This window comes from Aulonocara sp. 'chitande type north' Nkhata Bay, linkage group LG22, assembly GCF_057382095.1.
Source record: "Aulonocara sp. 'chitande type north' Nkhata Bay isolate Kocher_YH1m ecotype deep benthic linkage group LG22, A_spYH_male_GT1.1, whole genome shotgun sequence".
Lineage (NCBI taxonomy): Eukaryota > Metazoa > Chordata > Actinopteri > Cichliformes > Cichlidae > Aulonocara > Aulonocara sp. 'chitande type north' Nkhata Bay.
The window spans coordinates 10,906,416-10,921,271 of NC_141364.1; the positions used below are offsets into that span (position 1 = coordinate 10,906,416).

The window sequence follows — 14,856 nt, forward strand, 5'->3', positions numbered from 1 at the left end:
AGGTTCAAGTGCACATAACATGCAGATAACAAAAGAAATAGCACAAGAAATAACATAAAATTACTCAATAACATTGTTGTCTTAACATACATGGAAACAAAGAAACAACATTTTAAGACCCTGTTTTGAACCTTATATGGATATTTGGTTAACTGAAGGTTAACTGGCATGTTTTCTGCTACTGCAAACATACGAAATCCCATCTCATCTTTAGGTTGCTGCTCTGCGCTGGCCCTTTTCAGCTCATCTTTGTCAGGATTTGGATGGAAGACTTTATAATAAATAACTTTAAGTATTAGACCGAGGACGTAAACTGCAATAACACAGGCAGCTGTGATTAAAGCGTGCATGGGCTGTATCACAAAATCAGGAGGATGTTTGCTCATCTTCCAGCACCACACAGCACAGAGGATGCAAATATCAGTCATTATCAGTCAATAACCAGCATTTTTCCGTCTACAGAAAATGAAAATGGACTTTCTTTTGGTACTGTCACGAATACCTCGTACATTAAGGGATAGTATTTTTAAGGAACTGAAATGTAAGTCTGCCATAGGGGAAGAAGGGAACAAATAAAGTGAACTGGATGTCTGTTATTAAATTAACTGAAACTTGTAACGTGCTAAGGTATAAACACCTAAAGAAGATGCTCTCAAAAGGGAACAATAAGTTTTCAGTACCTCAGTAAAATTTATCAGACTGTTTTTTCTTTTTTCAATGAAGTGACCAAAATGCAAATTAATCGAGCCATGACGTCAGAAACTCTGATAGCCTGTTCTTTGTGGGCGTTCCCCATTTTCAATCAGCCAATAGGGAACGTTGTTGTGGGCGGGGCCTGTTTCAAAGATGAAAGGCAAGAGAATCAGGCTTGTGACATCACAGTCAACCCAACTCTATAAATAGCAGGTGAGACCCACACAGGACAAGCACGTTTCTTACAGTCACGAGCGATTCACTGGATGAACCTTTGTTCTGCTGCCCTCAGTCATATCTGAATATCTGTTTCATTGTAACACCGTAGCGTTGTTTCAAATGTCAAAAATGAGCAACCAAAAAGCAAAACCACAATTTGTGTGCACTTTGCCAAAGAGTACACTGGACAGCCTTATTCAGGTGAGGAAAGCCTTCCAAAACACTCTCTCTGAAAATAACATTTTAAAAGAGGATACAAAGACAGCCAGACAGCAAATCAAACAGCTGATGGCCCAAATTTCCCTGATGCGTGCCGAGCTGGACCAGTATGAGATCCAAGCTGGAGAACTCACTGATGAATCAGTGTCACGCAAAGTGGAAATGAGCAGCGCCACCAAAGAAAAAGGGGATCAGACTTGTTCAGGTCAGACCAACAACTTTGACCTTGACATGAACCGTCTGAAACAGCAGCTTCAGCAGAGGGACAGCGAAATCCTGACCCTGAAACAGGAGAAGGACAGTCTGTCTCCCAAACCTGCACAGCTTCAGACACACGAGAATCCCAAAGTTGTGTGCACGCTGCCAAAGAGTATAGTGGACGACCTTGTTCGGGTTAGGAAAGCCTTCCTAAAAGCTCTGTCCGAAAATAAACGTTTAAAAGAGGATTCAAAGACAGCCAGACAGCAAATCAAACAGCTGATGGCCCAAATTTCCCTGATGGGTACCAAGCTGGAACAATTTAAGATCCAAGCTGGAGAAGAAAAGGAGGAACAGACCATCGCCTTTGACCTTGAAATGAACTGTGTGAAAGAGCAGCTTGGGCAGAGTGACAGCAAAATCCTGATCCTGAAACAGGAGAAGGAAAGTCTGTCTGCTGAGCTCGCACAGCTTCAGCAACACCAGGCCTCTCTGGCAGACACTCTGTGGAATGAGAAAAAACACAGAGAGAATCTGGAGCAGGAGAAGAAAGTGCTGGAGGAAGAAAGTAAAGTCCTGGAAGAGCAGAAAGTGGTGAAGGACACAAAAGAAATTCAGAAAATTCTGGACGAGCAGACCCAAGAATTAGTGGAGGCAAAGACTGAGACAGTAGAGACGGCAACCCCAGAGTCGCCCTCATCAGAAACCCTCCAGGTGTATCACAGTGCAGATGAGACCAACCAAATACTGGAGACAAAGGCTGAAACACCAACACTGGAGAAAACACTGAAAATGGAGGATAAGTTGCGCGTCAACAGACTGATCCAGTCGGTGGTTTTTCAGGCCATAGAAAAAGTCTCCTCTAAATACAAGCTCTTCACAGAGCGCCTCACTCCCGACTGCATCAGCGATCGCCTGATTGAGAAAATCTGGCCTGATGTTGAGAAGAAACATTTGGATCTGTCCCCAAAACGGCTGAAAAATCTAGACAAGGCCATTCTCAAGAATCTTTCCAAAGCACACAACTGCAAGGAAAAATATTTGATCTTTAATCTGAGGGAACAGCTTGATAATATTACTGTCCCAGCCTTCACCGAAAAGCTGTTGTCATTACCAAGAAGAGTCCTCAGTGTCTCCAAACACAGAGAAGAGTACAAGGAAGTGGTGAAAAACGTCACCAAAGATCTGGTAATGCACGCTATGAGCCAAGAAAATGAGACGACAACATGGCGTCCAGGAACATCAGATTTTGTTATACAGAAGCTTTCCCATAAGATCTGGAACAAAATTCTGTCCAAAAACTACAAAATGTCCTTGGAGAACATTGAACAACTCGCCCTGACGGTGTACAACGAACTCCATGACAGGTGGGATTCTCCAGCACTCTTATTGAAGTCAAGCAACCCAGTGGTTGACGAAGCAATCGTCAAAAGCTTCAAAAAACACGCCAAACTGAGGAGCCAAAACATCATCTTTAGGGCTTTCTCGTGTGCACGCTAAAATTGAACTGACACGTGCATGCCACTATGTGGCAAAACTCTTAAAGTGGCTTAAAATATTCATTTAAATTGGGCATCTAAATTTAATTTTAAGACCAGGTGGTTAAAAAGAACCCCTCTTCTTCTCCCAACTTCCTTCCCTCATCACCAACTGGCCGAGGCAGATGGCCACCCCATCCCAGAGCCTGGGTCTGCCGGAGGTTTCTCTCTTTTCAAAGAGAGTTTTTCCTTCCCACTGTCGCCAAAGTGCTTGCTCTAGGGGGTTGGACTTTTTGTGCAATATTGTAGGGTCTTGACCTTACAATATAAAGCACCATGAGGGAAGTGTTGTTGGAGTTTGGTGCTGTTGCTTAGCTCAAAATGTCCAATTACAACAGGACATTTTGAGTTCAGAAACAGCACCAAACCACAAAATAAAATAAAATAAAAATAAAAAATAAAAAAAAACTTTGAATTTGTGCTTTGTTCTATTTGCTGTAAATTTGCTAAGAATGTCATATCAGATTAGAATTGTGTGTCTCAATATCATGTATCGTAGCATCGCCCTGTAGTTCAATTTGAAGTGGATGTCACAGTAATGTCTTTCTGTATGTGTGAAAAACACGGGAGATACTCAAAGTATAACCGGTGTTTGAGGTTAGCTGGTTGCATTTGTTTAGATATTCTACTCTTCGTGTTCTAGATCCCCAGAATTGATATTTTCACCAAATGGTCTTTTCTGCCTGCCAGTGTGTCATGCAGTTTTCAAGATTAAAGACTTTGGATAAGAAGAAAAATAAATCCCCACTCCTGGAAATGCATCTAGCCTTCATAACAATATTATTTACAGACAATTAATTATTTTAATTTTGAATAGAAAGCCTTCAACCTGGTTTTATTTAGATTTGTTTAGATTGTGTTCCCCCTCAGACTGACACATCTGAATTAAAACTGATAAACAGGATTTAAAAGGACACTGAGCAACAGATCAGTCCATGTAGAAACAGGACATAAGGTTAAGGAACAGGGGGGATCATTTGATTGTGATCATTTTTTGATCTGACTCAGTGATGCTGGCTTCTCTCCTGGACACATCTTCTCTTTGCATGCAATTCACTGATGTAGAATAGGTGTAACACGGTGAAGGACCAGGGCGCCTGACTGTAGCATGATAAATAATAAGCTAATCAGAATTGCTTCGCCTACGGAGGCCGAATGTTTGAATAAAACACAGGAAACAGAAATAGAGCCCAAAAATAAATATATTATTTATGTTAAGTTGATGCTGAGTTTATAGACAGATATACAAAAAATAAATATGCAAATATATCACAACAAAAACAATAGTAATAATACAAAACAGCTCATTCCTCATTTCCCCTTTAATTTAATGACTGATATGTTGAAATGGTTTGACACACAGTGAAATGATTTAATGCTCAGCAGAAAGTGCATATTCAAATTCATCTCCACATTAAGATGAGTGTAGCCTGGAAAATGGTTAGCCACACAGGACACAAATACTGGGGTTCTTAACGTGCAGTTTTTATTGTCAATAACCAAAAATGTCCTTTGACCTTTACTTTTGTCAAACAGCAACCATGTGGACTTGTACTGAACACTGACAACATGAGAGGTAACGTGGCAAAGTAACAGAATAAACGATTTTTAAAAAAAGATGTGCCGGCACAATATGAGGAAGAAAGGAAATGAAATAAAATACAAAAAAACACAAAAATACGGCCGTCAATGAAGTGACCAAAATGCAAATTAATCGAGCCATGACGTCAGAAGCTCTGTTCTTTGTGGGCGTTACCCATTTCAATCAGCCAATAGGGAACGTTGTTGTGGGCGGGGCCTGTTTCAAAGATGAAAGGCAAGAGAATCAGGCTTGTGACATCACAGTCAACCCAACTCTATAAATAGCAGGTGAGACCCACACAGGACAAGCACGTTTCTTACAGTCACGAGCGATTCACTGGATGAACTTTTGTTCTGCTGCCCTCAGTCATATCTGAATATCTGTTTCATTGTAACACCGTAGCGTTGTTTCAAATGTCAAAAATGAGCAACCAAAAAGCAAAACCACAATTTGTGTGCACTTTGCCAAAGAGTACACTGGACAGCCTTATTCAGGTGAGGAAAGCCTTCCAAAACACTCTCTCTGAAAATAACATTTTAAAAGAGGATACAAAGACAGCCAGACAGCAAATCAAACAGCTGATGGCCCAAATTTCCCTGATGCGTGCCGAGCTGGACCAGTATGAGATCCAAGCTGGAGAACTCACTGATGAATCAGTGTCACGCAAAGTGGAAATGAGCAGCGCCACCAAAGAAAAAGGGGATCAGACTTGTTCAGGTCAGACCAACAACTTTGACCTTGATATGAACCGTCTGAAACAGCAGCTTCAGCAGAGGGACAGCGAAATCCTGACCCTGAAACAGGAGAAGGACAGTCTGTCTCCCAAACCTGCACAGCTTCAGACACACGAGAATCCCAAAGTTGTGTGCACGCTGCCAAAGAGTATAGTGGACGACCTTGTTCGGGTTAGGAAAGCCTTCCTAAAAGCTCTGTCCGAAAATAAACGTTTAAAAGAGGATTCAAAGACAGCCAGACAGCAAATCAAACAGCTGATGGCCCAAATTTCCCTGATGGGTACCAAGCTGGAACAATTTAAGATCCAAGCTGGAGAAGAAAAGGAGGAACAGACCATCGCCTTTGACCTTGAAATGAACTGTGTGAAAGAGCAGCTTGGGCAGAGTGACAGCAAAATCCTGATCCTGAAACAGGAGAAGGAAAGTCTGTCTGCTGAGCTCGCACAGCTTCAGCAACACCAGGCCTCTCTGGCAGACACTCTGTGGAATGAGAAAAAACACAGAGAGAATCTGGAGCAGGAGAAGAAAGTGCTGGAGGAAGAAAGTAAAGTCCTGGAAGAGCAGAAAGTGGTGAAGGACACAAAAGAAATTCAGAAAATTCTGGACGAGCAGACCCAAGAATTAGTGGAGGCAAAGACTGAGACAGTAGAGACGGCAACCTCAGAGTCGCCCTCATCAGAAACCCTCCAGGTGTATCACAGTGCAGATGAGACCAACCAAATACTGGAGACAAAGGCTGAAACATCAACACTGGAGAAAACACTGAAAATGGAGGATAAGTTGCGCGTCAACAGACTGATCCAGTCGGTGGTTTCTCAGGCCATAGAAAAAGTCTCCTCTAAATACAAGCTCTTCACAGAGCGCCTCACTCCCGACTGCATCAGCGATCGCCTGATTGAGAAAATCTGGCCTGATGTTGAGAAGAAACATTTGGATCTGTCCCCAAAACGGCTGAAAAATCTAGACAAGGCCATTCTCAAGAATCTTTCCAAAGCACATAACTGCAAGGAAAAATATTTGATTTTTAATCTGAGGGAACAGCTTGATAATGTTACTGTCCCAGCCTTCACCGAAAAGCTGTTGTCATTACCAAGAAGAGTCCTCAGTGTCTCTAAACACAGAGAAGAGTACAAGGAAGTGGTGAAAAACGTCACTAAAGATCTGGTAATGCACGCTATGAGCCAAGAAAATGAGACGACAACATGGCGTCCAGGAACATCAGATTTTATTATACAGAAGCTTTCCCATAAGATCTGGAACAAAATTCTGTCCAAAAACTACAAAATGTCCTTGGAGAACATTGAACAACTCGCCCTGACGGTGTACAACGAACTCCATGACAGGTGGGATTCTCCAGCACTCTTATTGAAGTCAAGCAACCCAGTGGTTGACGAAGCAATCGTCAAAACCTTCAAAAAACACGCCAAACTGAGGAGCCAAAACATCATCTTTAGGGCTTTCTCGTGTGCACGCTAAAATTGAACTGACACGTGCATGCCACTATGTGGCAAAACTCTTAAAGTGGCTTAAAATATTCATTGAAATTGGGCATCTAAATTTAATTTTAAGACCAGGTGGTTAAAAAGAACCCCTCTTCTTCTCCCAACTTCCTTCCCTCATCACCAACTGGCCGAGGCAGATGGCCACCCCATCCCAGAGCCTGGGTCTGCCGGAGGTTTCTCTCTTTTCAAAGAGAGTTTTTCCTTCCCACTGTCGCCAAAGTGCTTGCTCTAGGGGGTTGGACTTTTTGTGCAATATTGTAGGGTCTTGACCTTACAATATAAAGCACCATGAGGGAAGTGTTGTTGGAGTTTGGTGCTGTTTCTTAGCTCAAAATGTCCAATTACAACAGGACATTTTGAGTTCAGAAACAGCACCAAACCACAAAATAAAATAAAAAATAAAAATAAAAAAAACTTTGAATTTGTGCTTTGTTCTATTTGCTGTAAATTTGCTAAGAATGTCATATCAGATTAGAATTGTTTGTCTCAATATCATGTATCGTAGCATCGCCCTGTAGTTCAATTTGAAGTGGATGTCACAGTAATGTCTTTCTGTATGTGTGAAAAACACGGGAGATACTCAAAGTATAACCGGTGTTTGAGGTTAGCTGGTTGCATTTGTTTAGATATTCTACTCTCCGTGTTCCAGATCCCCAGAATTGATATTTTCACCAAATGGTCTTTTCTGCCTGCCAGTGTGTCATGCAGTTTTCAAGATTAAAGACTTTGGATAAGAAGAAAAATAAATCCCCACTCCTGGAAATGCATCTAGCCTTCATAACAATATTATTTACAGACAATTAATTATTTTAATTTTGAATAGAAAGCCTTCAACCTGGTTTTATTTAGATTTGTTTAGATTGTGTTCCCCCTCAGACTGACACATCTGAATTAAAACTGATAAACAGGATTTAAAAGGACACTGAGCAGCAGATCAGTCCATGTAGAAACAGGACATAAGGTTAAGGAACAGGGGGGATCATTTGATTGTGATCATTTTTTGATCTGACTCAGTGATGCTGGCTTCTCTCCTGGACACATCTTCCCTTTGCATGCAATTCACTGATGTAGAATAGGTGTAACACGGTGAAGGACCAGGGCGCCTGACTGTAGCATGATAAATAATAAGCTAATCAGAATTGCTTCGCCTACGGAGGCCGAATGTTTGAATAAAACACAGGAAACACAAATAGAGCCCAAAAATAAATATATTATTTATGTTAAGTTGATGCTGAGTTTATAGACAGATATACAAAAAATAAATATGCATATATCACAACAAAAACAATAGTAATAATACAAAACAGCTCATTCCTCATTTCCCCTTTAATTTAATGACTGATATGTTGAAATGGTTTGACACACAGTGAAATGATTTAATGCACAGCAGAAAGTGCATATTCAAATTCATCTCCACATTAAGATGAGTGTAGCCTGGAAAATGGTTAGCCACACAGGACACAAATACTGGGGTTCTTAACGTGCAGTTTTTATTGTCAATAAACAAAAATGTCCTTTGACCTTTACTTTTGTCAAACAGCAGCCATGTGGACTTGTACTGAACACTGACAACATGAGAGGTAACGTGGCAAAGTAACAGAATAAACGATTTTTAAAAAAAGATGTGCCGGCACAATATGAGGAAGAAAGGAAATGAAATAAAATACAAAACACAAAAATACGGCAGTGGCCTCTGTCTGTGCAGAACAAAATACAAAGAGCTAAATCACACAAGGCTCCTTTAAAAAAAAAAAAGTGGAACATTTTCTATAAACACTGATATTCCACAGCAATCTCAGCTCACTTGGAATACTGCAGCACACAGCTCACAACTTATCCCTTGCATGCAGAAAATAGCCGCTCATACACATACAGGTCCTTTGCATCATCCATTTCAGAAACACATCATCTTGTTAAAATACTGATGTTTTACCACTGCACTACAATTATACCAATATCTTTCAACGAGTTATGTGCATATTTAACAATTCCTTACCAACAATTTAACTTCTTCACAACAATCCGATCCACATCCACAAATAAAAGTAAACAGGAAGTCCCAAGATGCATTTCTTGGTAAGTTTTTTTGGGGAAACTGCAGGTAAAGCCTTAAGCACTGCTCCCCCCGCGACCACAATATGTAACTACACAAACCAATAAAATTAACAGGTTCAAGTGCACATAACATGCAGATAACATGCAGATAACAAAAGAAATAGCACAAGAAATAACATAAAATTACTCAATAACATTGTTGTCTTAACATACATGGAAACAAAGAAACAACATTTTAAGACCCTGTTTTGAACCTTATATGGATATTTGGTTAACTGAAGGTTAACTGGCATGTTTTCTGCTACTGCAAACATACGAAATCCCATCTCATCTTTAGGTTGCTGCTCTGCGCTGGTCCTTTTCAGCTCATCTTTGTCAGGATTTGGATGGAAGACTTTATAATAAATAACTTTAAGTATTAGACCGAGGACGTAAACTGCAATAACACAGGCAGCTGTGATTAAAGCGTGCATGGGCTGTATCACAAAATCAGGAGGATGTTTGCTCATCTTCCAGCACCACACAGCACAGAGGATGCAAATATCAGTCATTATCAGTCAATAACCAGCATTTTTCCGTCTACAGAAAATGAAAATGGACTTTCTTTTGGTACTGTCACGAATACCTCGTACATTAAGGGATAGTATTTTTAAGGAACTGAAATGTAAGTCTGCCATAGGGGAAGAAGGGAACAAATAAAGTGAACTGGATGTCTGTTATTAAATTAACTGAAACTTGTAACGTGCTAAGGTATAAACACCTAAAGAAGATGCTCTCAAAAGGGAACAATAAGTTTTCAGTACCTCAGTAAAATTTATCAGACAGTTTTTTCTTTTTTCAATGAAGTGACCAAAATGCAAATTAATCGAGCCATGACGTCAGAAGCTCTGTTCTTTGTGGGCGTTACCTATTTTCAATCAGACAATGGGGAACGTTGTTGTGGGCGGGGCCTGTTTCAAAGATGAAAGGCAAGAGAATCAGGCTTGTGACATCACAGTCAACCCAACTCTATAAATAGCAGGTGAGACCCACACAGGACAAGCACGTTTCTTACAGTCACGAGCGATTCACTGGATGAACTTTTGTTCTGCTGCCCTCAGTCATATCTGAATATCTGTTTCATTGTAACACCGTAGCGTTGTTTCAAATGTCAAAAATGAGCAACCAAAAAGCAAAACCACAATTTGTGTGCACTTTGCCAAAGAGTACACTGGACAGCCTTATTCAGGTGAGGAAAGCCTTCCAAAACACTCTCTCTGAAAATAACATTTTAAAAGAGGATACAAAGACAGCCAGACAGCAAATCAAACAGCTGATGGCCCAAATTTCCCTGATGCGTGCCGAGCTGGACCAGTATGAGATCCAAGCTGGAGAACTCACTGATGAATCAGTGTCACGCAAAGTGGAAATGAGCAGCGCCACCAAAGAAAAAGGGGATCAGACTTGTTCAGGTCAGACCAACAACTTTGACCTTGACATGAACCGTCTGAAACAGCAGCTTCAGCAGAGGGACAGCGAAATCCTGACCCTGAAACAGGAGAAGGACAGTCTGTCTCCCGAACCTGCACAGCTTCAGACACACGAGAATCCCAAAGTTGTGTGCACGCTGCCAAAGAGTATAGTGGACGACCTTGTTCGGGTTAGGAAAGCCTTCCTAAAAGCTCTGTCCGAAAATAAACGTTTAAAAGAGGATTCAAAGACAGCCAGACAGCAAATCAAACAGCTGATGGCCCAAATTTCCCTGATGGGTACCAAGCTGGAACAATTTAAGATCCAAGCTGGAGAAGAAAAGGAGGAACAGACCATCGCCTTTGACCTTGAAATGAACTGTGTGAAAGAGCAGCTTGGGCAGAGTGACAGCAAAATCCTGATCCTGAAACAGGAGAAGGAAAGTCTGTCTGCTGAGCTCGCACAGCTTCAGCAACACCAGGCCTCTCTGGCAGACACTCTGTGGAATGAGAAAAAACACAGAGAGAATCTGGAGCAGGAGAAGAAAGTGCTGGAGGAAGAAAGTAAAGTCCTGGAAGAGCAGAAAGTGGTGAAGGACACAAAAGAAATTCAGAAAATTCTGGACGAGCAGACCCAAGAATTAGTGGAGGCAAAGACTGAGACAGTAGAGACGGCAACCCCAGAGTCGCCCTCATCAGAAACCCTCCAGGTGTATCACAGTGCAGATGAGACCAAACAAATACTGGAGACAAAGGCTGAAACACCAACACTGGAGAAAACACTGAAAATGGAGGATAAGTTGCGCGTCAACAGACTGATCCAGTCGGTGGTTTTTCAGGCCATAGAAAAAGTCTCCTCTAAATACAAGCTCTTCACAGAGCGCCTCACTCCCGACTGCATCAGCGATCGCCTGATTGAGAAAATCTGGCCTGATGTTGAGAAGAAACATTTGGATCTGTCCCCAAAACGGCTGAAAAATCTAGACAAGGCCATTCTCAAGAATCTTTCCAAAGCACACAACTGCAAGGAAAAATATTTGATCTTTAATCTGAGGGAACAGCTTGATAATATTACTGTCCCAGCCTTCACCGAAAAGCTGTTGTCATTACCAAGAAGAGTCCTCAGTGTCTCCAAACACAGAGAAGAGTACAAGGAAGTGGTGAAAAACGTCACCAAAGATCTGGTAATGCACGCTATGAGCCAAGAAAATGAGACGACAACATGGCGTCCAGGAACATCAGATTTTATTATACAGAAGCTTTCCCATAAGATCTGGAACAAAATTCTGTCCAAAAACTACAAAATGTCCTTGGAGAACATTGAACAACTCGCCCTGACGGTGTACAACGAACTCCATGACAGGTGGGATTCTCCAGCACTCTTATTGAAGTCAAGCAACCCAGTGGTTGACGAAGCAATCGTCAAAACCTTCAAAAAACACGCCAAACTGAGGAGCCAAAACATCATCTTTAGGGCTTTCTCGTGTGCACGCTAAAATTGAACTGACACGTGCATGCCACTATGTGGCAAAACTCTTAAAGTGGCTTAAAATATTCATTGAAATTGGGCATCTAAATTTAATTTTAAGACCAGGTGGTTAAAAAGAACCCCTCTTCTTCTCCCAACTTCCTTCCCTCATCACCAACTGGCCGAGGCAGATGGCCACCCCATCCCAGAGCCTGGGTCTGCCGGAGGTTTCTCTCTTTTCAAAGAGAGTTTTTCCTTCCCACTGTCGCCAAAGTGCTTGCTCTAGGGGGTTGGACTTTTTGTGCAATATTGTAGGGTCTTGACCTTACAATATAAAGCACCATGAGGGAAGTGTTGTTGGGGCTTGGTGCTGTTTCTTAGCTCAAAATGTCCAATTACAACAGGACATTTTGAGTTCAGAAACAGCACCAAACCACAAAATAAAATAAAATAAAAATAAAAAATAAAAAAAAACTTTGAATTTGTGCTTTGTTCTATTTGCTGTAAATTTGCTAAGAATGTCATATCAGATTAGAATTGTTTGTCTCAATATCATGTATCGTAGCATCACCCTGTAGTTCAATTTGAAGTGGATGTCACAGTAATGTCTTTCTGTATGTGTGAAAAACACGGGAGACACTCAAAGTATAACCGGTGTTTGAGGTTAGCTGGTTGCATTTGTTTAGATATTCTACTCTCCGTGTTCCAGATCCCCAGAATTGATATTTTCACCAAATGGTCTTTTCTGCCTGCCAGTGTGTCATGCAGTTTTCAAGATTAAAGACTTTGGATAAGAAGAAAAATAAATCCCCACTCCTGGAAATGCATCTAGCCTTCATAACAATATTATTTACAGACAATTAATTATTTTAATTTTGAATAGAAAGCCTTCAACCTGGTTTTATTTAGATTTGTTTAGATTGTGTTCCCCCTCAGACTGACACATCTGAATTAAAACTGATAAACAGGATTTAAAAGGACACTGAGCAACAGATCAGTCCATGTAGAAACAGGACATAAGGTTAAGGAACAGGGGGGATCATTTGATTGTGATCATTTTTTGATCTGACTCAGTGATGCTGGCTTCTCTCCTGGACACATCTTCTCTTTGCATGCAATTCACTGATGTAGAATAGGTGTAACACGGTGAAGGACCAGGGCGCCTGACTGTAGCATGATAAATAATAAGCTAATCAGAATTGCTTCGCCTACGGAGGCCGAATGTTTGAATAAAACACAGGAAACACAAATAGAGCCCAAAAATAAATATATTATTTATGTTAAGTTGATGCTGAGTTTATAGACAGATATACAAAAAATAAATATGCAAATATATCACAACAAAAACAATAGTAATAATACAAAACAGCTCATTCCTCATTTCCCCTTTAATTTAATGACTGATATGTTGAAATGGTTTGACACACAGTGAAATGATTTAATGCTCAGCAGGAAGTGCATATTCAAATTCATCTCCACATTAAGATGAGTGTAGCCTGGAAAATGGTTAGCCACACAGGACACAAATACTGGGGTTCTTAACGTGCAGTTTTTATTGTCAATAACCAAAAATGTCCTTTGACCTTTACTTTTGTCAAACAGCAACCATGTGGACTTGTACTGAACACTGACAACATGAGAGGTAACGTGGCAAAGTAACAGAATAAACGATTTTTAAAAAAAGATGTGCCGGCACAATATGAGGAAGAAAGGAAATGAAATAAAATACAAAACACAAAAATACGGCAGTGGCCTCTGTCTGTGCAGAACAAAATACAAAGAGCTAAATCACACAAGGCTCCTTTAAAAAAAAAAAGTGGAAGTGTTACATACATTTTCTATAAACACTGATATTCCACAGCAATCTCAGCTCACTTGGAATACTGCAGCACACAGCTCACAACTTATCCCTTGCATGCAGAAAATAGCCGCTCATACACATACAGGTCCTTTGCATCATCCATTTCAGAAACACATCATCTTGTTAAAATACTGATGTTTTACCACTGCACTACAATTATACCAATATCTTTCAACGAGTTATGTGCATATTTAACAATTCCTTACCAACAATTTAACTTCTTCACAACAATCCGATCCACATCCACAAATAAAAGTAAACAGGAAGTCCCAAGATGCATTTCTTGGTAAGTTTTTTTGGGGAAACTGCAGGTAAAGCCTTAAGCACTGCTCCCCCCGCGACCACAATATGTAACTACACAAACCAATAAAATTAACAGGTTCAAGTGCACATAACATGCAGATAACATGCAGATAACAAAAGAAATAGCACAAGAAATAACATAAAATTACTCAATAACATTGTTGTCTTAACATACATGGAAATAAAGAAACAACATTTTAAGACCCTGTTTTGAACCTTATATGGATATTTGGTTAACTGAAGGTTAACTGGCATGTTTTCTGCTACTGCAAACATACGAAATCCCATCTCATCTTTAGGTTGCTGCTCTGCGCTGGTCCTTTTCAGCTCATCTTTGTCAGGATTTGGATGGAAGACTTTATAATAAATAACTTTAAGTATTAGACCGAGGACGTAAACTGCAATAACACAGGCAGCTGTGATTAAAGCGTGCATGGGCTGTATCACAAAATCAGGAAGATGTTTGCTCATCTTCCAGCACCACACAGCACAGAGGATGCAAATATCAGTCATTATCAGTCAATAACCAGCATTTTTCCGTCTACAGAAAATGAAAATGGACTTTCTTTTGGTACTGTCACGAATACCTCGTACATTAAGGGATAGTATTTTTAAGGAACTGAAATGTAAGTCTGCCATAGGGGAAGAAGGGAACAAATAAAGTGAACTGGATGTCTGTTATTAAATTAACTGAAACTTGTAACGTGCTAAGGTATAAACACCTAAAGAAGATGCTCTCAAAAGGGAACAATAAGTTTTCAGTACCTCAGTAAAATTTATCAGACTGTTTTTTCTTTTTTCAATGAAGTGACCAAAATGCAAATTAATCGAGCCATGACGTCAGAAGCTCTGTTCTTTGTGGGCGTTACCTATTTTCAGTCAGACAATGGGGAACGTTGTTGTGGGCGGGGCCTGTTTCAAAGATGAAAGGCAAGAGAATCAGGCTTGTGACATCACAGTCAACCCAACTCTATAAATAGCAGGTGAGACCCACACAGGACAAGCACGTTTCTTACAGTCACGAGCGATTCACTGG

The 14,856-nt window shown here is 40.6% G+C and overlaps 1 protein-coding gene across 1 annotated transcript in view; it reads left to right on the forward strand.

The window, feature by feature from the left end:
- The window catches only part of LOC147303572 (uncharacterized), a 34,756-nt gene that overhangs the window by 8,753 nt on the left and 11,147 nt on the right, over positions 1-14,856 (forward strand). Inside the window, exons 3-5 of the mRNA XM_086281273.1 lie at positions 972-2,816; positions 4,802-6,656; positions 9,825-11,681. Of these exons, the coding sequence (XP_086137399.1) occupies positions 972-2,816; positions 4,802-6,656; positions 9,825-11,681 (5,557 nt within the window). The remainder of the gene's footprint in view (positions 1-971; positions 2,817-4,801; positions 6,657-9,824; positions 11,682-14,856) is intronic.